This window comes from Girardinichthys multiradiatus, chromosome 9 (assembly GCF_021462225.1).
Source record: "Girardinichthys multiradiatus isolate DD_20200921_A chromosome 9, DD_fGirMul_XY1, whole genome shotgun sequence".
NCBI classification, from domain to species: Eukaryota; Metazoa; Chordata; class Actinopteri; order Cyprinodontiformes; family Goodeidae; genus Girardinichthys; species Girardinichthys multiradiatus.
In genome coordinates, this window is record NC_061802.1 from 12,237,323 (window position 1) to 12,262,905 (window position 25,583).

The window sequence follows — 25,583 nt, forward strand, 5'->3', positions numbered from 1 at the left end:
ACAGGATATACTGAAGAAACAGCACACGTGTGCTTTTAATGACTGTACTGACAACCACAGAATCTTTCTTCTTCTTCCTCGTTAGCAGTGCAGACGTGTAACTCACCGCTGCTGGTTAATTGAAGCGTTGTCGCCACCTGCTGGCCTTTATGTATATATAAAAGAGTTGAGTTCTTTCGGGTGTAATAAAAATGTTTTCAGAAATAATGTGACCAGCAGGGGGCACCAATGAGCGCCCGCCTTTCTTCCGTAAAGCGTCACGTTCTTACGTAACATCATGGATGGTAGGTGGGGGCGGTGCACGAGCGGAGCGCGAAACTTCGGTCTGAAAACGCTGGTCTAATTAGAACCCCACAGTGGTAGAAATTATTTACTTTTGGAAGTGGCAGTAAAAGGCATAAACTGGTATGTGAATGGTTCAGAATGGACACACAGGAGGACAATATGGACTTTGATGAATGGACGCCAGTAAGTAGAGGGAGAGGAAGAGGAAGAGGTAAAGCAGAAGAAGGGAAAATGTTACACAGCCAAAGGAGTAAAAGAGAGCTGGAAGAAAACAGTTCTGAGGAAGAGAGAGTAGTTAGGAGGAAAATCGGAAGGGAAGAATGTAAAATAATATTAAAGATAAAAAATGAAGAAGAAAAAGAGAACCTGAGTCCTATTTCACTATCTAGAGAAATAAATAAAAAAAGATAGGAGATGTTGAAATGGTGAAGGTCTTGAGAGATGGAAATATACTGGTGGTGTGTAAAACTGAAGAACAAAGAAGAAAGGCTTTACAAGTTGAAAACATTTGCAAGAAAACGGTGACAGAGAGGAAGATTATAGGAGAAGATAAAATCATTCGGGGGGTAATTTATGGCATTCCTCTGGAGGAAGATATAGACAAGTTAAAAAAAAGCATTGTTGGTGCAAAGATAAAAAATCTCAAAAGACTGACAAAAAATGTAAATGGAGAAAGAGTAGGAAGCCTATCAATTTTAATAGACTTTGAAGAAAAGGTGTTGCCACAAAATGTTAAAATAGGATATCTGAGTTTTTCTGTGAGGCCTTTCATTCCTCCACCACTAAGATGTTTTAAATGTCAGAGATATGGTCACATAGCAGCTGTCTGCAAAGGAAAACAAAGATGTCCAAAGTGTGGAGAAGATCACAGAATTGAAGATTGTGGGGAAGAAGTGCAGGAAAAATGTTGCAATTGTGGAGGGCAACATAGTTACATTCGGGGGATGTGAGGTAAGGAAGAAAGCAAAAGAAATTCAACAAATTAAAATGACTAAAAACATAAGCTATGCTGAAGCAGTCAAAAATGTACAGAAAGAAAGATCAAGGGATGAAGGTCAAATTAGGATTCCAGATTATCAACAAAGAAAAGTAGAATCAGAGGAAAATGTTACAATGTCTGTGAAAAAACTGATATTATTCATAGCTTATGTCATTAACTGCACTGAACAGGCTAAACACAAAACAGAAAAGATTAAAATAATAGTCAGAGGAGCAGAAAAGGTCTTAGGGTTTAAAGAAGGATCTTGGGAAAACATTAATAAAAAGTTGGAAACAGATGTAAGGCAAGGAGGAACCCCAGCTGATAGAAATATATGATAATATTACAGTGGAATATTTATAAAAGAAGGGATACAATATCAGATATTAGGAAAAGGTAAAACTTTAGAATACATAGTAGTTGAAATTTACAATAAAAACGAAAAATGTAAGATAATAAATTTTTATAATCCATGTAAAATATTATCATTTGAGTTGATGGATGAATTAATGGGATACTTAGAAGGAAAAGTAGTCTGGTGTGGAGATTTTAATGCTAACAGCACATTATGGGGAAAATGTAATTATAAAAATGGACAAGTTATTGAAGAAATAATGGAAATAAAAAAATTGGTATGTATAAATGATGGAAAAGGAACAAGAATTAATGTAAAAACAGGTACAGAGTCTGTGATTGATTTAACAATAGTATCAAATTGTTTAGCTAATAACTGTGAGTGGGACATTGACAAAGATACAACAGTAGGCAGTGATCATTACCCCATTAAAATCATAACAGGAATATTAATAAATAACAGGAATACAGGATTATATAAAATATGGGACTTTAATAAGGCTGATTGGGAAAAATTTTAATATTTAAGTCAAAAGAAATTGGAAGAAATAGATGAGTCAATTGATATAAATAGTTTAAATATAAATATCGGTAAAAAAATCTTACAGGCTGCAGAAGAATCAATAAAAAAAGGAGGAAGAAAGAACGATAAAAAAATTGTGCCATGGTGGACAAAAGATTGTAGTGAAGTAATAAAATTAAGAAATAAAGCATTTAAAATGTTAAAAAGTAACACAGTTCATACCCAGTTCATCAGAATCTAATTGAGTACAAAAGAAAGCAAACAAAGGTAAGAAAGATCATTAAACATGCAAAAAGAGAATATTGGAGAAACGTTTGTAATACCGTAGGAAGAGAAACAAAAATTTATCAAATTTGGAAAACAATTAAAAGAATGAAGGGTATTAGAAAATAATATGGATATCCTATATTAAAAATAGATAATACAATTATAACGGAAGATAAAGAAAAAGCAGAAATATTAGCTAAAACATTTAGTAAAATTCATAGTTCAAATAATATTAGTGAAGAGGGAAAGAAAGGTAGGGAAATCACAAAGATGAAATATAAAGATTTAATGCAAAATAATGTAGACACAAATAAATTAATAAATGAACCATTTACACAAGGAGAATTGAACTTTGTAACCAGGAAAACAAAAAATACATCACCTGGAAAAGATCAAATTTACTATACGATGATAGAACATCTTAATGACAAAGCAAAAGACAAAATATTAGAATTATACAATAAAGTCTGGGAGGAGGGAGAGCTGCCACAGAGCTGGAAGGAAGCAATAATTATTCCAATAGTTAAACCTGGAAAAGATAACACAAAACCAGAAAATTATAGACCGATCGCATTAACATCAAATATTTGTAAAATAATGGAAAAAATGATTAATAATAGATTAACATATTATTTAAATATTAATGGATATATATCTAAAAATCAAAATGGGTTTAGAAAAGGGAGAAGCACAAATGACTCTGCATTATGTTTAGAATATGAAATTAGGAGAGCACAAATAAACAAAGAAAATGTAGTAGCTGTATTTTTCGACATAGAAAAAGCTTATGACATGATGTGGGTTGAAGGATTATTAATTAAATTAAATAAAATGGGTATTACTGGAAAAATGTTTAACAGGATTAAAGATTTTTTATCAAATAGAACAATACAAGTAAGAATTGGTCAAGAATTGTCAGATAAATATATAATAGATAATGGTACTCCTCAAGGAAGTATTATAAGTCCGTTATTGTTTTCTATAATGATAAATGATGTATTTAAAAATATTGGTAAGGAAGTCGGTTGCTCACTATTTGCAGATGATGGAGCTATATGGAAAAGGGGTCGTAATATCAAACTTATTGAAAAGAAAATACAGGATGAAATTATTAGAATAGAACAATGGGCAAATCAATGAGGATTTAAATTCTCAGTGGAAAAAACAAAAATAATGGTGTTTACACAGAAAAGGAAAAAAGAAAATATAAAACTAAAATTATACAATCAAGTTTTAGAACAAGTAAAAAATATAAAATGTTTAGGTATATGGTTTGATGAAAAAATTATATGGAAAGTACATATAGAAAGAATCACAGATAAATGCAAAAAAATATTAAACATTACGAGATGTATGGCTGGTATTGATTGGGGAGCAGATCAAACATCATTAAAAAGAATTTATACAGGATTAATTAGATCAAATATTGATTATGGAAGTATAATTTATGGATCAGCAGCAAACACTCATCTTATAAAATGAGACAATATACAACATCAAGCTTTAAGAATTTGTACAGGAGCAATCAGAACCAGTCCAATAGCAGCACCTCAGGTAGAGATGGGAGAGATGCCATTAGATCCAAGAAGGAAACAGTTAGCAATAAATTACTGGATAAACTTACAAAGCAATAATCCGGATCATCCCACACGTGATATTTTAAAACCATGCTGGGAAAAAGAAAAAAAACAAGTTAAGAGTTTTGGTTGGATTATCAATAATATAGCAGAAGAATTTCAAATATATGAAAAAGAAATAAGTTTAATGTTGCCTTTGCCAGTAGTGCCACCGTGGCTGTTACCAGAAGCAGTGGTGGATATGGCATTGATGGAAAAGAAAAAGGATACGAAATGTAGATTAGATTCAAGTATAATACAAGAATATATAAACAATTATTATCATTATGTCCAGATTTACACAGACGCATCAACAACAGATGAAAAAATAGGAGTAGCATTTGTAATACCAGAATTTAAAATAAAAGTAGGAAAAAGAGTTACAGATGGATTATCAGTATATTCAGGAGAATTATTAGCCATATTGTTAGCAGTGCAGTGGGTGGAGGATATAAAACCGTTAAAAACAATCATTTGTTCAGACTCAAGTTCAGCATTATTGAGTTTAAAACATAATCATTCAGAGGGTAGACCAGACATTTTGTTGGAAATAAAACATAGTTTATTTAGAATACAAAGAATGGGATTAATATTAGTGTTTTTATGGGTACCGGCACATGTAGGAGTTGGAGGGAATGAGAAGGCGGACAGGATAGCAAAGAAGGCAACACAAAACAACATTAGCTTTATAATAAATATTAGTAGGTCAGAGACAAGAAATATAATTAAACAGAGAATCAGGAAAGAGTGGCAAAAAAGGTGGGATGAAGAAAAGAAAGGAAGATGGTTTTACAGAATCAACAAGATAGTAGGAGAAGTAAGAACAGGAAGAAGGAGCAGAAAAGAGGAAAGATTAATTACAAGATTAAGAATAGGACATACAGGACTTAATTCTACATTGTTCAAGATAAAGAAACATAATACAGGAAAATGTGATTATTGTGGAGAGGAGGAAACAATAGAACATGTAATATTGAAGTGTCAGAAATATGAACAAGAAAGAACAATTTTAAGGAGAGAATTTATAGGTATTAAAGAAAATGTTATTTTGAGAGATACTTTGCAAAGAAGTTTAGGTAGCAAGCATATTCAAATTATAGTTAGATTTTTCAAAAAAACTAAATTAATAAATAGAATTTGATTGTTGTAATAGTAAATAAGATTTAAAACCATGAAGAACCACACTCCATACCAGTCGGTGGCGGTAATGCACATCATAACGTTATTTGCCAACTGCCAAAAAATAACACAGAAGAAGAAGAAGAAGAACATCATGGCTGCTGACTCCTAACACGAGGATGTGTGACTTTACGCACAAATAGAGTATTTTAGCCTCGATTAGCTGTCAGTAACGTTCAATTGTTCTCTTTTTTTGTGTTCATATAATTTGAAAATGGGTGACCTGTCGTCCGTGGGTCTGTCAGACTGGCTGGTGAAGCAGTGTAAACAGCTGGGAATCAACAAACCCACTCCAGTTCAGGAGAACTGCATCCCAGCCATCCTCGAAGGTAACCGCTGGTCTGTTTTATTTGACTGGAGGACAGATGCTGCATTTAACCTACAATCCACGTATCTGTCTGCGTGATCTTTATGCTTCTGGTTTAAAGTAAACAAAGAAATAAAGCTCCAACCAAAACGTTCAACAGATCATCATGCGGGACTAATAGCAAAAGTGTATTGAGAGGTTGTTTTGTTTGTCATAAAAGTATTTGCGTGGATCTGGTTTTAGGCACAGTTTTCACATTTTCTCCCGTTTAAACTATTTTGTTGCATTTTACAGACCACAAGCGGTGCATCCTTGTAAAGTGGGAAGAAAATGATGCATCTGAAAAGTGTGGCGTACATCTGTATTCAGCCCTCTGAATCAGTACTTTATAGAACCACATTTTACTGCATTTACAGCTCCAAGTGTTCTTTCTTCTCTACCCACTTTTGCACATTTAGAGACTAAACTCTTTGCCCATACCTCTTTGCAAAATAGCTAATTGTCAGTCAGATTGGATAGAGGGTGTCTGTAAACATCAGTTTTAGTTTTGCCACAGATTAATTGGATTTGGGTGTGATCTATGACTAGGCCACTCTATTGTAGCTCTGGGTGTATGTTTAGGTTGTAATGGAGGAAGGTGAACGTCCACCCGTCCTTTGCAGCCTCTTAAAGGTTTTCTCCTAGGAGTGTCCTGTATTTAGTTCATCCATCTTCCCCTGCTGAAGGAAAGCATGCCCATAGGATGATGCTTTCCCCATGACTCTATCACCTGAGCTGTGGGTCTCTGCAGCTCCTCCAGAGTTACAATGGGTCTCTTGGCTGCTTCTCTGATCAATTTTCCCCAACCTGTTTGTTCTGGTCCTCATGTTGATGTTCTTTACCAAGCCTTTGAAACCCTCACAGAAACATCTGTGATCAGAATGAGATGAAATTACACACATGGACTGTTTATAATATGGTGACTTCTGAAAGCAAATGTTTGCCCTGGATTTTATTTAGGGGTATTAGTGTGGTGTGCATTTTTATTTAACCTTCTTTATTCTTTCAAGTTTCTGTTTTGGAAAAGGTTGAAACCCATGTTTTCTTTCCCTCCCACTCCACAGCTATGCACTACTTTGTGTTGGTCTATCACATAAAATCCAAGTAAAATACATTCAAGTGTGTGATTGTAATGTGATAAAATGTGAAATAGTTCAAGAGGTATGAATACTTTTGCAGAGCACTATAAACTTAAAGCTTCTGGTAATTTGATAGACGACTTTGTATTCTATTTCAGTGATGGTTTGTCTAACAGAGTTCAACTTTTTCTTGATGTTCTCTTACATATGGGTATTATTTTCTTGTCCATCAGGTAAAAATTATTACAAGTTTAAAACTAAATGCAGCTCGTGACTCATTGCGGTTGTTTATTACATTTATTTTTTCTTAGATAAGGAAAAAAAAATCCTTAGTTATTAACATTTTCATTGGGTTTGTTTGAGATCAGATGAATCAGGTATGTTTCTTCATCCAGGGCGTGACTGTATGGGCTGCGCCAAGACTGGAAGTGGGAAGACGGCGGCGTTTGTGTTGCCTGTGCTGCAGAAACTGTCAGAGGACCCATATGGCATCTTCTGCTTGGTGCTCACTCCTACCAGGTCAGAAGCCACAGATACACATGACTTGATTTTCAAAACCTGAGGCTTATAATATAAATTAATTCACAGTTTATATACAAAGACATCAGATTTCACAAGCTATACCTTTTCTGTAACTGTTCTACATTATGAGTGAACTCTCTGGGCTTTTTGCTACACAGAGTTGGATCCGTCAGATCCAGGCTCTCTATTTTCCCTCCCCTCTTTAAGTTTTTGTAAATTAGTTTAGTAGTTTTGTAAATGTTATGAACTCCCAATTTTGATTTTGGACATTTTGGACATGTTGGTTGTGTTTTCAAGTCTGTCGCGAAAATGTTGCTGCTAAAGTTTGCTGGCAATGTCCCCAAATTATTTAGCATCCTCCTTCAAACTGACCTTATATAAACAATATATTTGCACGAGTAAACTAGTCATCAACATTACCAGCATTATTTTAGCAGCAGTTTAGTGGTCAAGTGTCTTACGCCTTCATACAGAAGGTTTGGTTCATAGATGTTACGCTGCAGAGTTGCATGCTGTTTCTTCAATGTCATGCGTGAATATTGTTTGCCATGATGATCTTGCATGATTTGTATGTGAAATATTTACCCATGTGTTTTCATTCTGTGTATTATTCCAATACCCTCGGTTTTAAAAAGCTGCACTTGATTTAACTTGGATGCTTTTTATAGATTCCATGGCCTCAATGAAAAGCTGAAGATAAAATGTGATCTGTCTGTTTTGAAGCAATAAAGTTTCCACGCATTTTCAAGTTTTTTTTTATGTGATGTCATGCAGGGAGCTGGCCTATCAGATTGCAGAGCAGTTCAGAGTTCTGGGGAAGCCTCTGGGTCTGAGAGACTGCATCGTCGTCGGTGGAATGGGTAACTACATGGACCGCCCGCGTAGCGACACCAACAGAACCGGCTGCAGGATTTATTTAATAAATCCTGTGTTTTTTCAGATAGGCAGCGTTAAAATGCATGGGCTGTATGCAGAATTCAGTGAAAAATGTTGCTTGTTTTCAGTTTAATTTCTGTTTAGATGTCTTGAGCTTGTACATACGCTAGTTCTTGCTTTACCCCCAAATAATGTGTAAACTTTGCTCCCATTTAAATCATTGCTGCTTGCAGCGTTCACCCTGAGTGACTGTTTTCCTCTGTGTTGTCATGTGGACAGACATGGTGAGCCAGGCCATGGAGCTGTCCAACCAGCCTCACGTGGTTGTCGCAACGCCGGGTCGGCTGGCTGATCACGTCCGGAGCTCCAACACTTTCAACATGAGCAAGATCAAGTTCTTGGTGAGATCTGGTTTAAAAAAAAAGAAGGAATAAGCAAATATTTTATCATTGATGGAACAAAATTTTATGACTCAGAAGTCAGGAACTGATAGCCCTAACGTTACAGTTGCTGAAACAGTTTTGTTTTTGGTTACCACCTATTTATGACATTTTGTTTTGTTTTGTTTTATTTTATTTTTTCCAAGATTCTAGATGAAGCAGACAGGCTGTTGGAGCAGGGTTGTACCGACTTCACCAAAGACCTGGAGGTGATCCTGGGCATCTTACCGGCCAAACGTCAGACGTTGCTGTTCAGCGCCACGCTCACTGACACTCTGCAGGAGCTGAAGAGCATCGCCATGAACAAGCCTTTCTTCTGGGAGAGCACGTCAGAGTGAGTTATGATGATTACAGATTCCTCCAGGTTGGATATTTGTTGTTTGATTTCAGCAACATTCTCTGGCCTGAATCTGCGTACTTGTGAAAAGAAAACCTGTCCAGCGAGTCATTTGAAATGTTCTTATCCAAATAAAATGAAAACGATTTGAACATTCAAAAGTATTCATACCCTTTTCAATTTTTTTTCACATTTGTTTTCATGTTGCAGCTACAAATTAGAATTTATTTTTATTTATGTGAAAGACCATCACAAAGTGGTGCATAATTGTGAGGCAGAGGAAAACAAATTATAATGTTTCTGATGTTTTTTAAATTAAATTGTGGGTGTATTCAACCCACAGCTGCAGGTCTTCTATCTAGAGACTGAAATTGTCCCAATTTGTTTATACAGATTGCTTGAAAGAGTTTTCAATTTGATTTATGTCTGGACTTTGACTAGGCCATACTAACATGCATAAACATTATGGTTTTATATAAAATATTCCATTGTAGGACCTGCTTAATATTCATGGGCTGTTGTTCTACTGAAAGGTAAACCTCTCAAGTTTTTTGCAGCATTCCAAGAAGGCTCTGTATTTATCTCCATCAACTCTGCTGATGAAAAGCATTCCCAGACCATGATGCTGCCACCACCATGTTTTATGATGGGGACAGTGTGATAACAATGGTGTTATGATGCTTTCAGACCCAGAAGCTTGGATATAAGAATATTAGAACTGCACGTAAACAAATCAGTGGGACTCGCTTTTTGAAATGTTGACAAATAGATATTTTCCTCAGCCTTGTGTGCCACTGGTTAATTATTTTTTTAATTACACTCTATATGTGCAGAGGCCACATTGCAACTCCCACTTTCTCTGTTAAAATTCCCTGTTCAGGGGCATTTTCCTAAATACTTGTTTTGTTATCCAAGTTACCAAGTTTTCAAACTTCTGAGTACAAAGTTAATGAAAATACCCCAAAGGGTTCGATGTGGAGGGAAAGGTGGTTATACAAAGTATTGATTGAATGGAAACCTTTTGGATTTTACCTGTAAAAGTAAATAAAACCATGCATTATTTTCCTTACACTTCACTTTGTTTTGGTCTTCCACATAAAATCCTGTTAAATACTTTGCTGTTGCAAAGGTTGGAATACTTTTTCTTTTGCATTCAGTATTACTTAATGTCAAAATTTGAATTTAAAACACAGTTATGGATCTAAATGGGAGAGAGAAGGGTAATTTGAAATGAAGAAAAATTGTTTCCTCCAACTCTTTGTAGATTCTGGCCTCTCAGCAGTGTTTACAGGGATTGTTATGAATATTGTTGTTGTTGTTGTTAGAACGCGGACAGTGGAAGAGCTGGACCAGAGATACATCCTCACTCCAGAGAAGGTGAAGGACGCTTACTTGGTCCATCTGATCCAGACATTCACAGACCAGCATGACGACTGGTCCATCATCATCTTCACCAACACGTGCAAGTAAGGAGCCCACAGACATATTTAGCATATCAAGTAATTCAATTCAGTTTATTTATATAGCGCCAATTCACAACACATGTTGTTCAAGGCACTTCACAAAAGTCAGGTTCATACATTCCAATTAATCCTAACAATTGAACAGTGCAGTCAGATTCAGTTATTTATTCAAATTGGATAAAAAGTTTTTCTATCTAAGGAAACCCAGCAGATTGCATCCAGTCAGTGACTTGCAGCATTCACTCCTCCTGGATGTACATGTAGAGACAGTGGACAGTCACTGGCGTTGACTTTGCAGCAATCCCTCATACTGAGCATGCATGTAGCGACAGTGGAGAGGAAAAACTCCCTTTTAACAGGAAGAAACCTCTAGCAGAACCAGGCTCAGTGTGAGCGGCCATCTGCCACGACCTACTGGGGGTTAGAGAGAACAGAGCAGAGACACAAAAAGAACAAAGAAGCACAGATTCTAGAATTGCGCCGCTCAACCTGGCAGCAGGTTGGAGTAGCTCTGTTACTTTTGATTCTGATTTATTCTTTTTTGGGAACTATTCCTCTTGTGGTGGATACAGTTGATTTTTTTTGGATGACTGTCCACTCCAGTGTCAGATGCTGTGCAGCTTGGAGGATTTTTCTTAATACTTTCTATTTTTGGACATTTGTTATGATGCATTGCCATGGCAACAGGGTTGTTTCTTACAACCGGGAGCAGCTGATTAAGATCTCAAAAGCTCAAATAATACTTCAGCTACAACCCCAAATCCCTGATGAGTTGAAAAGGAGACGCCGTGGATGCAGAGCAGGAGCTAAGAGAAGAGAGAGAAGCAGGAAGTTCAAACCATCTCTTCCGTCGATTATGATGGGCAATGTGAGATCGTTGGGAAACAAGTTGGATGAACTCCAAGCCCTACAAAGCACCCAGCCAGAGTACTGGGCATGCAGTATCATGTGTTTTACTGAGACATGGCTGCAGGATCATATCCCAGACTCCAGCGTCTCTCTGCCGGGCTTTTTAACCATACGAGCAGACAGAGATTTAAAGAGGAGCGGCAAATGTAAAGGAGGTGGACTGGCAGTACTTGTGAACAACAGATGGTGTCATCCAGGACATGTTACTGTGAAGTGTCATCTCTGCAGTCCAGATATTGAACTGTTGGCAGTAAGTTTTCGTCAATATTATTTACCCAGAGAGTTCACCAGGGTTATTTTGGCAACAGTTTACGTTCCACCTTCCGCTGTTGCTGACACTGCATGTGATGCCATCAGCTCAGTTGTTGCTAAGCTACAGACACAAAACCCCAATGCTTTTGTGGCAATTTCTGGTGATTTTAACCACGCTTCACTCTCTGCTACACTTCCAACGTTTCAACAGTTTGTCAGCTGCTCTACCAGAGAAAACAAAACATTGAATTTGTTTTATGCAAATGTCAAGGACTCATACATCTCTACAGCAAGACCTCCTCTAGGCAAATCAGATCACAATCTTGTTTGTCTCTGTTCGAAATATAAGCCCCTTGTTCAGAGGCAACCTGTAATAAAGAGGACTGTGAGAAAATGGTCACAGGAAGCTGAAGAAGCTCTGCAAGGTTGCTTTGAGGCTACAGACTGGGACGCACTGTGCCAGCCACATGGAGAGGACATCAATGCCATGACTGAGTGTGTAACCGACTATGTAAACTTCTGTGTGGATAACATCATCCCCACCAGAACTGTGAGATGCTTCCCCAATAACAAACCTTGGATCACCAGTGACCTGAAGGACCTGCTTAACAAGAAAAAAAGAGCCTTCAGAGAGGGAGACAGAGAATTATTAAGGAGTTTATAAAAGCAACTTAAAGTCAAGATAAAGAGACAGCAAGGAGGTGTACAAGAAGAAGCTGGAGAGCAAGTTCCAGCAAAACAATATCAGAGATGTGTGGACAGGGATGAAGAAGATCACAGGCTTCAAGCAGAAGGATGATCAGACCGATGGAGGTCTGGACAGAGCCAATGAACTGAACACATTCTTCAATAGGTTCAATTCAGAAACAAGCTCAGCATCCTCCTCTCCTGCTCACAGCCAAACAGACATCCCACCCTCCTTTGACCCACAGGATCCACAGCTGTCCAGTAACACCTCAAATGTTTTATCTTCCACCTCAGCCCTAGACCCTTCTGCTTGTACATGTTTGCCTTCAACTATATCAGAAGATGTTGATGCTTCCTTTGCTTTCCCCTTCCACCTGTGTGTCTCAAGAAGTCAGGTGAAGATGCAACTGGAGAGACTGAATCGGAATAAGGCTGCAGGTCCAGATCATGTCAGCCCTAGAGTCCTGAACGGCTGTGCAGAGCAGCTCTGTGGGATTCTGCAGCACCTCTTCAACCTTAGCCTGGCCCAGAAGAAGGTTCTGGTGTTGTGGAAGACCTCCTGTCTTGTTCCGGTACCAAAGAAAACTCACCCATCAGTCCTCAATGACTATAGACCTGTTGCCCTGACATCTCACATTATGAAGGTCCTAGAGAGACTCCTGTTGGGCCACCTGAGTAAGCAAACAGTAAACCATCAGGACCCCCTTCAGTTTGCTTATCGCTCTGGAGTTGGAGTTGAAGATGCCATCATACACCTGCTTCAACAAACCCACTGTCATCTGGACAAAACCAGCAGCACTGGGAGGATCATGTTCTTTGATTTCTCCAGAGCATTTAATACAATCCAACCTGATTTGCTTTGTCAGAAACTCCAGAAGACTCAGGTGGAGGCCTCAACAATCTCCTGGATCAAAGACTACCTGACAAACAGACCACAGTTTGTGTGACTGAAGGTTTGTGAGTCTAACCAGGTAGTCAGCAGCACAGGAGAACCACAGGGGACTGTACTCTCACCATTCCTCTTCACTCTGTACACCTCAGACTTCCAGTACAAGACAGACTTCTGTCATCTGCAGAAATACTCGGATGATTCTGCAGTTGTGGGGTGGATCAGAGATGGACAAGAAGCTGAGTACAGGAAGGTGGTGGACCACTTTGTGGCATGGTGTGGAAACAATCATCTCATCTTTAACGTGACTAAAACAAAGGAGATAATTGTAGATTTTAAGAGAAACAGGAATAAGTCAAAAACTATTTCCATCATGGGAGAAGAAGTGGAGGTGATGGTGGAGTATAAATACCTCGGTGTTCACCTGGACAACAGACTAGAGTGGAGATGCAACTGTGAAGCTGTCTACAAGAAGGGACAGAGCAGACTGTACTTCTTGAGGAAGCTTAGGTCCTTTGGTTTTTGCAGCAAGATGCTGCATATCTTCTATAAGTCTGTTGTGGAAAGTGTGATTTCTTCTACCATCATCTGCTGGGGAAGCAGCATCAGAGCCAGGGACTTAAAAAAGCTCAACAAGCTGATAAAAAAGGCTGGTTCGGTTCTGGGGACTCCTCTGGAACCTCTGGAGATCATTGTGGAAAGACGGATTCTTCATAAAAGGAAGAACATTATGGAGAACCCTGAGCATCCTCTTCATGAGACTGTCCTACAACAACAGAGTGTCTTCAGTCAGAGGCTTCTTCAGATCTGCTGTAAGACGGAGCGCTACAGGAGATCCTTCCTGCCCACAGCCATCAGCATCTACAACGGCTCTTTGAAGAAACCTGAATAATATGAGCTATAACAACATTTAATTTCCCTTTGGGATTAATAAAGTATTTTTGAATTGAGTTGAATTGATCTAGGAGTCCTTTCTATGGGAAGGAAAAGTAAATGTTTATGAATGTAGCTCCTTTAGTCGTTTCACCTAGAAAGAAAGAACAGATCAACTCTGAGCCAGTTTTCAAGGTTAGAGTCTGAAAGAGAGCACATATAATTAGTTACAGTTAAGCTCAGTTAGTAGCTATGTCTAGGAGAGAGAAAGGGTTAAACACTAAAAGACAGGGCCATGTGGATCATCGGTAGAGGGTGAGCATTAAGTTGTTGCCAGCAGAAGCTTGGACGATGCCCGTCTCCAGAAAGGTGTTATAGGTAGATACTGAGTCAAGCCAGGTGTAGCTTCTAGAAAGAGAAAAGAGAGAACAAAGTTAAAAGCTGAAATAACAGCAAATAATGCAAAATTGGAGAGTAGTGTGAGAATGTAGCGAAGAGGGTGAAAGTGGTCATTATGTCCTCCAGCAGCCTAAGCCTATAGCAGCATAACTACAGAGATAGTTTCAGTTTCAGTTTATTTACAACAATGTCGTCTCAAGACACCCCACAAAGGGTCCGAAGGGCGCGGGCCCGGTGGGGAGGCCAGATCAAACCACCGAGTGCCAGAGCCCGGCCACCCCACAACAGGCCATGTGTAGGGGCACTAAGTAAAATAATAAACTGATAAAGTTTGCCCATCTTGAACCCACTGATGGCCATTGTTATACTAAAAACCACAAGGATTGGGATACCTCTCTCTGTCAGATTGACCATAACCATTGGAAAAGAGAAGGGGTCATATAGATAGCAGAAATGGAGGGTGTGTTTGCACCTCAACCATAACTGAGCCAGTTTAGGCTAAACCTGATTCCCCCTTACTCCAACCAACAGGGAGGGAAGAAGACGGAGGTAAAAAATAACGATAAGCTCAGGATAACCTAAGCCACTCTAAGTATAAGCTTTATCAAAAAGGAAAGTTTTAAGCCTAGTCTTAAAAGTAGACAGGGTGTCTGCCTCACGGACTAAAACTGGGAGCTGGTTCCACAGGAGAGGAGCCTGATAACTAAAGGATCTGCCTCCCATTCTACTTCTAGAGACTCTAGGAACCACCAGTAAACCTGCAGTCTGAGAACGAAGTGCTCTGTTAGGAACATATGGAACAATCAGATCTCTGATGTATGATGGATCTAGATCATTAAGGGCTTTATATGTGAGGAGGAGAATTTTAAATTCCATTCTGGATTTAACAGGGAGCCAATGAAGGGAAGCTAAAATGGGGGAAATATGATCTCTCTTTTTAATTTATCATCAGAACTCTTGCTGCAGCATTTTGGATCAGCTGAAGGTTTTTAACTGCATTTTGTGGACATCCTGATAGTAACGAATTACAATAGTCCAGCCTTGAAGTAACAAATGCAATGACTAGTTTTTCAGCGTCACTCCTAGATAGAATATTTCTAATTTTGTCAATGTTGGAGGTGAAAGAAGGAAATCCTAGAAACCTGTTTTAATATGGGATTTAAATTACATGTCCTGGTCAAAAATAACACCAAGGTTTTTTACTTTATTATCAGAGGTCAATTTAATGCCATCCAGGTTAAGTGATTGACTAAGCAGTTTCTTTTTTAAAGACTCCGGTCCAAAGACGACAACTTCTGTCTTGTCTGAATTTAGAAGCAAAAACTTTTAAGTCATCCAAGTTTTTATGTCTTCAAGACATGCTTGTAGTCTATCCAACTGGATTAAATTCATAATAAGCATTCTGAAATTAAACAAGTACAACTTTGTTTTGATGCTCTGGGATTTGGATCATTTTAATTTAGCTTTTATTGATACATATATTAAAGAACCCTGAAGTCATTGGGTGTGTTGATCATGTAAAGAAAACTAAATCATTCTTCAATGAAACTTTCAGGAGCTGCCAGATTCTGACTATGATGCTGCAGGCATTTAACTTCCCTACAATCTCTCTGCACTCCATGATGAAACAGGTGAGACTAGTCAGAAGAGACGCGTGGCTTAGAAACGTCTCTCTTTAGCTATAAATGTACCGTGCCAGCGACACCAACCACTAACTGATGGAAACTGCACCTAAATCTGCAGCTTCTGATCACTAAGGTTTGTCATTGTAAAAAGGGTCAAAACCTGGTGATAAGATGGAAACAAGAGCAGATTCAAACCATTAAAACCAGAAAATGTAAAAATAAATGACCATCCTCTACTTTCTGCAGAAACAACGGTTCGCCAACCTTGCCAAATTCAAGGCCAGTGTCTATAAAATCCTGATTGCGACGGATGTAGCTGCCAGGTAAATTATCCTGGAGGACTCACCAGATTTCAAGATATTTTTTTAAAGACAGGTATGAGGGTTGTTCTGATGCTTTTCTGTTTGCTCTGTTTTTCAGGGGTTTGGATATTCCAACTGTGCAGGCTGTCATTAACCATAACACCCCCGGGGTTCCCAAGATCTACATCCACAGAGTCGGAAGAACAGCGAGAGCAGGTACTGGGAGGCATCTGCGGAAATATGGAACGCTGAACATCTTTTACCATTTCTGAATAGATCGATTGCTAGTTAACACGTTGGGAGGAACTTGTGGAATAAATGTGATTTTTGAAGAACATTTTATCGTCTTCTGCAGGGAGAAACGGAGTGTCTATCACACTGGTGACACAGTACGACATCCACCTGGTCCATTCGATCGAGGAGCAGACGAGTAAGTCACACCTGGAGTGCTTGCTCCAAAACCAGTAACTTGATGCAATAAGCTGGGCTTCCTTACATGGATGACCTTGTAACAACTGAATTGGTGTATTGGTAGGAACTGAATTGATTTTTAAATTAATTACTGGTGGGCGTGGTGCAGCAGTAGAGCGTACGGTTCATACAGGTCCTTCTCAAAATATTAGCATATTGTGATAAAGTTCATTATTTTCCATAATGTCATGATGAAAATTTAACATTCATATATTTTAGATTCATTGCACACTAACTGAAATATTTAAGGTCTTTTATTGTCTTAATACGGATGATTTTGGCATACAGCTCATGAAAACCCAAAATTCCTATCTCACAAAATTAGCATATTTCATCCGACCAATGAAAGAAAAGTGTTTTTAATACAAAAAACGTCAACCTTCAAATAATCATGTACAGTTATGCACTCAATACTTGGTCGGGAATCCTTTTGCAGAAATGACTGCTTCAATGCGGCGTGGCATGGAGGCAATCAGCCTGTGGCACTGCTGAGGTCTTATGGAGGCCCAGGATGCTTCGATAGCGGCCTTTAGCTCATCCAGAGTGTTGGGTCTTGAGTCTCTCAACGTTCTCTTCACAATATCCCACAGATTCTCTATGGGGTTCAGGTCAGGAGAGTTGGCAGGCCAATTGAGCACAGTGATACCATGGTCAGTAAACCATTTACCAGTGGTTTTGGCACTGTGAGCAGGTGCCAGGTCGTGCTGAAAAATGAAATCTTCATCTCCATAAAGCTTTTCAGCAGATGGAAGCATGAAATGCTCCAAAATCTCCTGATAGCTAGCTGCATTGACCCTGCCCTTGATAAAACACAGTGGACCAACACCAGCAGCTGACACGGCACCCCAGACCATCACTGACTGTGGGTACTTGACACTGGACTTCTGGCATTTTGGCATTTCCTTCTCCCCAGTCTTCCTCCAGACTCTGGCACCTTGATTTCCGAATGACATGCAGAATTTGCTTTCATCCGGAAAAAGTACTTTGGACCACTGAGCAACAGTCCAGTGCTGCTTCTCTGTAGCCCAGGTCAGGCGCTTCTGCCGCTGTTTCTGGTTCAAAAGTGGCTTGACCTGGGGAATGTGGCACCTGTAGCCCATTTCCTGCACACGCCTGTGCACGGTGGCTCTGGATGTTTCTACTCCAGACTCAGTCCACTGCTTCCGCAGGTCCCCCAAGGTCTGGAATCGGCCCTTCTCCACAATCTTCCTCAGGGTCCGGTCACCTCTTCTCGTTGTGCAGCGTTCTCTGCCACACTTTTTCCTTCCCACAGACTTCCCACTGAGGTGCCTTGATACAGCACTCTGGGAACAGCCTATTCGTTCAGAAATGTCTTTCTGTGTCTTACCCTCTTGCTTGAAGGTGTCAATAGTGGCCTTCTGGACAGCAGTCAGGTCAGCAGTCTTACCCATGATTGGGGTTTTGAGTGATGAACCAGGCTGGGAGTTTTAAAGGCCTCAAGAATCTTTTGCAGGTGTTTAGAGTTAACTCGTTGATTTGGATGATTAGGTTCATAGCTCGTTTAGAGACCCTTTTAATGATATGCTAATTTTGTGAGATAGGAATTTTGGGTTTTCATGAGCTGTACGCCAAAATCATCCGTATTAAGACAATAAAAGACCTGAAATATTTCAGTTAGTGTGCAATGAATCTAAAATATATGAATGTTAAATTTTCATCATGACATTATGGAAAATAATGAACTTTATCAGAATATGCTAATATTTTGAGAAGGACCTGTATATGGAGGCCTCCGTCCCGGGTTCGACTCCCGACCACAGAGACCTCTGCTGCATGTCTTCCCCCTCGCTCCACCCAACTTCCTGTCTATGGAAGCAAATCGTTACCATATTTCAAATGAAAAAGCATTTTCAGAAATGCTTTTTCATTTTAAGAATGTGGCTGCATTGTTTGACTCATAAATGAAATTAGTTATCAATAATCCTATTTGCATTTTAATTTTCTTCTTCAAGACTGCTCATTCTTTCACTTAATTAAAATGAAAAAGAAAAATACTTTTGAGATTTATTTTTTAAAATATGCCCCAGCAAATAGATACCAAAATTCAATTTGAAATGTAAAATTCGAAAATGAAAAAGCATTTCCAGAAATGCTTTTTCATTTTAAGAATGCGACTGCGTTATTTGACCCATAAATAAAATTAGTAATCAATCATCCTATTTGCATTTGCATTTTCTTCTTCATGACTGCACATTTTATGCCATAATCAAAAAGAAAACAAAGCAGACATTGCTTTTTCGTTTTCGTGGTCTGCCCGCAAAGTACTGCCCAGAACTCGAAAACGAAAAAGCATTCCGAGCTGCGGGCGCAGAAGAGTGACGTCAGCAGCCGCTGTTCCTCAGCTCCCTGCTGACCGAGCTACCCAGCTTGTTCGGTAGGGGGCGCTGTGCACGTCTGCAGTTCATTACATTGCAAACGTGCCGAGAAATTGATTGAATTGCAGCAGGGTCGAGCTCAATTTGTGGCAGTGGCACAACTGGCAGTTCCGGTGGCATCCTTATGGCCTGGGACATCCAGCGTGTTTTTAAGCATTTATTTATAATTTTCTGTGAGTGACGATTCAGAATAGCCGCTCATGCTCTATAATAAACCGGCTGTTTGTGTAATAAATCTTCGTCATCCTTTCAACACGTCACACATACACATAGTGCTATTTATTTTCCATGTCAAGTAAATACAATCACCTTATGTTATGGGTCTAAAGCTGTTTATTAAATAATAATCAATAATGAAATCATTATTTAAAGGTAACAGGCTATAACAATAATGACAACCCATTTGCCGATAATCAGCATCAGCTTCCACAAAAACAGCGGCAACCGCAATGGCAAGCTTTTACCTGGCTCCTTCTGGCATCCTCGCGGAATCCCGTGCCACCCTGCGGCAGACTGTGGCAGTTCCGGTGGCAGCTTCGGTGGCAGCTTGCCACCGGAACTACCAGTTCTGCCACTGCCACAAATTGAGCTCGGTCCTGCTGCAATTCAATCAATTTCGCGGCACGTTTGCAATGTAATGCACTGCAGACGTGCACAGCGCCTCCTACCGAACAAGCTGGGTAGCTCGGTCAGCAGGGAGCTGAGGAAGGGCGGCTGCTGACGTCACTCTTCTGCGCCCGCAGCTCGGAATGCTTTTTCGTTTTCGAGTTCTGGGCAGGACTTTGCGGGCAGACCACGAAAACGAAAAAGCAATGTCTGCTTTGTTTTCTTTTTGATTATGGCATAAAATGTGCAGTCGTGAAGAAGAAAATGCAAATGCAAATAGGATGATTGATTACTAATTTTATTTATGGGTCAAATAACGCAGCCGCATTCTTAAAATGAAAAAGCATTTCTGAAAATGCTTTTTCATTTGAAATATGGTAACGATTTGCTTCCATACCTGTCTGCCTGCTTTGAAAAAAATAGCAAAAAAAAGGCCACTTGTGCAGCAAAAAAAAAAACAAATGTAATGTAATAAATTAGTATCCCAGAGTATGTCTGGGATCAGCATCATGCCAGATTGGATTCTGTATAATTAGACATAAATTGGAGACGTTTCTAAAGTGTATTTTAATGTTTGGTTTGAAGTGGTGTTCCTCTGAGATCCAGTTAGAGCAGCAAAAGGCTGCCCAAGTAGAATATTTAGTGAGATTTTATACTTCAGGTGCCATGGATACTAATCCTATATGCCAAGAATATATTTCACCTACTGGGAGCACATTCACTGGCCTTGATGTCCAGTCCAGGTTCCTTAATGGATATTCTCATCGGAGAACTCAGCGATAGTATTGCAGTTTTCCTGATAATATGCAGCTCTAATCTCAGTCATGTTGAACGGGTCATGCAGTAGCAATACTATGGTTTGCTTCATCTCATGCCTACAGCTCTTATTAAAAATTGGAGCAGGAGTCATTAGCCCTGCATGATAAAGTTGAGTGTTGTATTTTAAGCACATTAAGAACCAGCAGGTTCAAATTAGATGGGTTTTAAACATGTTCCGATTAAAACTTGTTTTTTAGAGACGAAGCTGATAGAATATCCCATGGAGGAGAAAGAAGTCTTGAAGATCCTAACACAGGTCAACGTGACCCGCCGTGAATGTGAAATTGTAAGAACTTTTCTTTATATTCCATATTTATGTATTTTGAAGCAGTATAATGTAGGTTATGTGAAAATGCTGGAATTTAAAGCCACTAGTTCCACAAGAAACCGTTCTCTAGTTGTTGCTGGGTGCTTCCTAGAAAACCATGATGCGGAAAAATGAACTGATTCTACTTCAAATTCTGTTTCAGAGACTTGAATCGACGGACTTTGACGAGAAAAAGGAGATTAACAAGCGGAAACAGCTGATCCTGGAGGGGAAGGTGAGAGCAGCTATTTAACAGCTAAACAACAACACAAGCATGTGATGTTTACTAAATTAGAATGTCTACAATAAATTCATTTATTGTAGTTATACAGTTCAGAAAGTGACAAATATAGCTTCATTACTTATTTTTTTTATGTAGAAATTATGGTTTAAAGCCAATATAAATCCAAAATTCAGTTTCTCAGAAAATGTGATTAGGACCAATAAAAATATATCTTTAATAGAGAAATGTCAGCCTTCTAAAACATTTCCCCTTGTACTCTACAGTATGTGCACTAAATACTTGATCATGGCTCCTTTTGCATGAATTACAGCATCAATGCGGCGTGGCATGGAGGAGATCAGCCTGTGGTTCTGCTGAGGTGTAACTGAAGCCCAGGTTGCTTTGATAGTTGCCTTCAGGTCATCTGCATTGTTGGGTTTGGTGTCTCATCTTCCTCTTGACAACCCTCCATAGATTCTCTGTGGGGTTCAGGTCTGGGCAGTTTGCAGGCCAATCAAGCACAGTAACACCATGGTCATTGAACCAGCTTGTGGTACTTTTGGCAATGTGGGCCGGTACCAAATCCTGTTGGAAAATGAAATCAGTGTCTCCATAAAGCTTGTCAGCAGAAGGTAGCATGAAGTGCTCTAAAACTTCCAGGTAGATGGCTGCAGTGCCTTTGGACTTGATAAAACACAAGAGACCATCAGCAGCAGATGACATGGCTTCTCAAACCCTCACCAACTGGAAACTTCACACTGGACTTACATCAACATGGATCCTGTGTCTCTCTGCTCCTCTGACTCGAGTTGAAAATTAAATGGAAACTTTTGTCTAACACATTTAAACACTTTAGTCCTTCTCTTTAACTCGGCCAAAACACGCCTAGTAACACTGGTTCAGGAGTCGCTTAACATAGGGAGTGTACTCCATGCCTTGTAAACCTTCCCTAGACTCGGACTTTGCTTCAGAGACCCTGCAGTTATCCCTGTTTTTCATGCACATTTTTTCCTTTCATGTCTGAATCACTTTTTCCTTCCACTTAACTTTTTTAATTAAGATGCTTGGAATACGGTTTGTGGCTTACTGTCCTTGTGGAGGGTGTCAGTGACTTCTGCTGGACAGTTATAGTTAGCTGTCTTCCTCATAATTGTGGGCTATAATGTTTCTGTATTAGTTTGTATTTGGTCTTAAACATTTTAAATTCTGAGATACTTGAAATACAACTAATGAATTTGAGCTTTGTTTTGAATGATTGTGATTTCTTATAGTAAACCTATAGAGGACTATTTTAAAATACTTATATCAGTAACTAGACAGCAGGACCTTAGTCACCACTTTTTCTGTTAAACTAGTCCGACTGAAGCTGTTAATTTGTGACCTTTTTGCCATTTCAGGACCCAGACCTGGAGGCCAAGAGGAAGGCTGAGCTGGAGAAGATCAGGAGCCAGAAGAAGAAGTTTAAACAGAAAATCCAAGAGAGCATTCAGAGACAGAAACATGGACAGCTGAAGAAGAAACAGACTAAGCACAAAAAGGCAGAGTTGACCGCTTGATAAAAGCTGCCTGATGTATATAAGTTTTATTTCTGTAGAATATCTGGTGCAAATAAACTTGAAGCTCAAATCGACCACCTTTTATTGTTTCAGTTTAACAAGGGAACCACCGTCTTGTGATGAAACAGCACTGCAAACAATATTCACCGCTTCAAATGTTATTTACATCACATTAAATCCATAAATCTAATCTTTGAACTGAAATATTCAGACTGGGTGCAGATGTTTGAACAAATCTACTGAATCGCTTCTAAAGTAATCACAGCGCGTCTCAACAGGCCGCCGCTCAGATGGAAATACTACGAAACGATATCATGGCGGTGTTACCTTTAAAGCTATCAACATGTTAGGCCTTAGGTGGAGCAGGTTAAAATAATTTAGAGCACAAATGAGAGCTGGATAATGTCAACAAAAACTCGTGATTAAGCATCATCTACCTGGAACAAGATTGTCACATGTCTGCAGACGTGAGAAGCAGGTGAGGACTACATTCTTACTATATTCAGAAAGTGTTGCTTACAAAACTACAATCCCAGTTTGAGGATACAAAAGTCCAAATGAAGAAAGGAAACTATCTTCTGCCTCGTTTCTCTAGTCAGCAACTTGCTACAAAAGACAGATTTTAGTAAAATGGGCCAAAAAGACTAAGACACCCAACTGATCATGATGCACACAGCAGCAACTGATTTCACAAACGTTTACAGGTTCACACAGATCTCCAGGAAACTAGAACATCATAAATCTCCAAAGGAATAAAATACATAACGCAAGAACAGCTTTGCACAAATCAAAACACCCCCTGAAGGTAAAATAATTTCTACCAGCCTGTTTTTTCACTCCACAGAGAAGGAAGGTGGCTTTTAATCATAACCAACATCAACCTAGCTGATTTATCATCACCTGCTGATTTACTGAAACAAGAACTCCTTTCTGCGCGTACTTTGCTCCAACAGGTTGTAATATGCTGGTAGTTTGACTCCTGACTACATTCATGTCTGTGCTGCAGCTGTTTATCTGAAGGTTGAATGGTTTTAGGCACTGATTTATTTTTAATATTTTTGTATTTTATCTTGCCATCATTTAAATCATAGGGTTAATCTCATACCCAATTACAACTACAAGGTTGTTGGATGTGGCTGTTCTTCATGTAAAAAAAGTGATTTTATAAACACAGAACGTTCATTTTGGCTCCAAAAAGCCACAACTTCTCTTTAAAAAATTTTTCCAACTGTGGCAATGAACTGAACCAGTTTCATTTTCACCCTCAGCCACCTTCCTTTTCTACCCCCCCCCCCCGGGTGGATTGATTGCCACGACAGCCTTTGGGCCTCTTTTAGATTCATCCTTCATTTCCCTCCACACTTTGTCTCTCCCAACTCAAGCAGGGATTTGTTTGATGGGAGTGGAAGAAAATCCACTTTCCCCTGAGAAATCCCTCTGCACAAGCATTTGAGCATTCGCCAATCTAAGCATACAGAGTACAGTAAAAAAAAAAAAAAGAAAAAAGACATCTGGTCATGAAACACAGCAAAACGCCAACAACCCCTGCTGTCTTGAGATTACCATAGGAAAAAGCCTTAGCAGAAACATCAAATGACACCAAGCCAAATATTCATTGCTGGTCATGTTTGATCGTTTCACCGACTTGTTTTTTTTTTTTTTTTTGCAATTTTGTGCTCTGTGGTAAGAAAGGTATTCAGAGAAGAAGAACTGTCCCGTAACGATCACGACATCGGCGGGATTCGCGTCTTATGCCTGGAAAAACCTGTCTGAACTCCGCGTGCCATGTCCACTGCTGACTCGCGGTCGAATCCACCTCATTGAAGACCTTGTGAAAGAGCCAGTGGTTCTCAAGGCAAATGAAGGTATTTCAACATCAGACTTGAGCACAGAAACCAGTGTTCCTACGTCCTCTCTGAGAGGGTGTGTCGACTGCTGCTTCCTTCAGAGGCTGCCGAGGTGTTTGGGCCCAGTGGATTATCCTCCCACGATTAACCGAATTTGTTTTAATTCTCTGGGACACTAAGGCAGGTTGACAGACAACCAACCTCCAGCATGGGGATTTTTTATTGTTTGTGCTGCTGGTTTGAAAGCTTTCTGACACCATTTCTGTCCAAATTTAGAGTTCTTCAAAATTCCACTGATTGGCTTTGATCCTGGAGCTTTCCCAGAAGTTGCGAGTGTAAAAGGTGGATTTGGGGTTGGGGAGCTGAGCCTCTTTTGGATTCTCAGGAGAGACCGTAGATCTCTCATCTGTTTCCCTCAGCAGCCCGACCAGATGCCGCCAGATCCTCGACTTTCCTCCTTCACTCAGCACGGGCTTCGGTTCCTGCCTCTTGCTTGTTCACGCGGCCTCTTTCCGCCTCGCTGCCCGTCTGTTAGTGCTCTCTTCATCTACCCTCCCATTTCTCTTGCTGGTCATCGGTTTGGTTTCGCTATCCCGTCGCTTTCACTTGGTAGTGCTTCGGATGTAGCAGAGGAAAACAGGTATCCATTTTATGTTTGTATTATTTCCCAGATTAAAAAGCTGATGAACTAAGCTCAGCTCAAGCCTAGCTCCCTTCTTCAGGCAACCTGCAAGACACCGAACAGGTCAAAGTTCACTTTTCAATTAGAGGAAAAAAGTGAGAAAGATGAGAACAAACTTAAAGCAGCTGTCTATTAATGATTTCTTCAGTTTTTATCACTCTTAAATCATGCTAGATAAAATAAAATGTTAATACTCAGAGACGACCTCATTCCTAACCAACCTGACCCTATTTGTAATTATAACTGACCTCCCCCATCAAATTAAATCATCAACTGAAAACTACATGTTTTTATTCAGGCATTGAAATAAAAGTATCAATATGCCATTAAACCTATTAAGAAATGCACCAATTCAATAGAATTGATCAGATATATAATAATTATTCCAGTATTTATTCTTTCATATTTCCTGTGCTAGAGTCCATGAACTGCTTTAAACTGTGACTATGGGCCGTCAAATAATCCCCAGCATCT

At 39.3% G+C, this 25,583-nt stretch overlaps 2 protein-coding genes across 5 annotated transcripts in view; one reads left to right on the forward strand and one right to left on the reverse strand.

Annotated features, from left to right (window-relative positions):
- The first annotated feature begins 262 nt into the window (after nucleotides 1-262).
- ddx49 (DEAD (Asp-Glu-Ala-Asp) box polypeptide 49) lies at nucleotides 263-22,654 on the forward strand. 3 transcript variants are annotated; one of them, XM_047374535.1, is made up of 14 exons: nucleotides 263-284; nucleotides 5,449-5,532; nucleotides 7,024-7,147; nucleotides 7,925-8,010; nucleotides 8,306-8,427; nucleotides 8,613-8,800; nucleotides 10,129-10,269; nucleotides 15,831-15,906; nucleotides 16,147-16,223; nucleotides 16,321-16,418; nucleotides 16,558-16,632; nucleotides 20,692-20,780; nucleotides 20,965-21,036; nucleotides 22,422-22,654. In XM_047374535.1, exons 1-14 carry the CDS (start codon nucleotides 278-280, stop codon nucleotides 22,578-22,580), a joined length of 1,398 nt encoding a protein of 465 aa, XP_047230491.1. In that variant the 5' UTR covers nucleotides 263-277; the 3' UTR covers nucleotides 22,581-22,654. The 3 variants fall into 3 exon arrangements, with proteins under 3 accessions (XP_047230491.1, XP_047230490.1, XP_047230489.1); XM_047374534.1 differs by lacking the exon at nucleotides 263-284 and adding an exon at nucleotides 444-468; XM_047374533.1 differs by lacking the exon at nucleotides 263-284 and having other exon boundaries at nucleotides 5,270-5,532.
- LOC124873680 (regulator of nonsense transcripts 1) overlaps nucleotides 22,646-25,583 on the reverse strand; it is a 42,606-nt gene continuing 39,668 nt past the window's right edge. For both annotated transcript variants that reach the window (XM_047374523.1, XM_047374522.1), the window contains exon 24: nucleotides 22,646-25,154. The gene's annotated coding sequence lies outside the window, so the exon portion shown is untranslated. The remainder of the gene's footprint in view (nucleotides 25,155-25,583) is intronic.

Bases quoted from the DNA above. Each gene is read 5' to 3' on its own strand.
- ddx49 (XM_047374533.1), top strand. From the start codon at position 5,418: ATGGGTGACCTGTCGTCCGTGGGTCTGTCAGACTGGCTGGTGAAGCAG. The intron at 8,801-10,128 runs GTGAGTTATGAT...TGTTGTTGTTAG, and splicing joins TTCTGGGAGAGCACGTCAGA to AACGCGGACAGTGGAAGAGC. The intron at 16,419-16,557 runs GTACTGGGAGGC...CGTCTTCTGCAG, and splicing joins CGGAAGAACAGCGAGAGCAG to GGAGAAACGGAGTGTCTATC.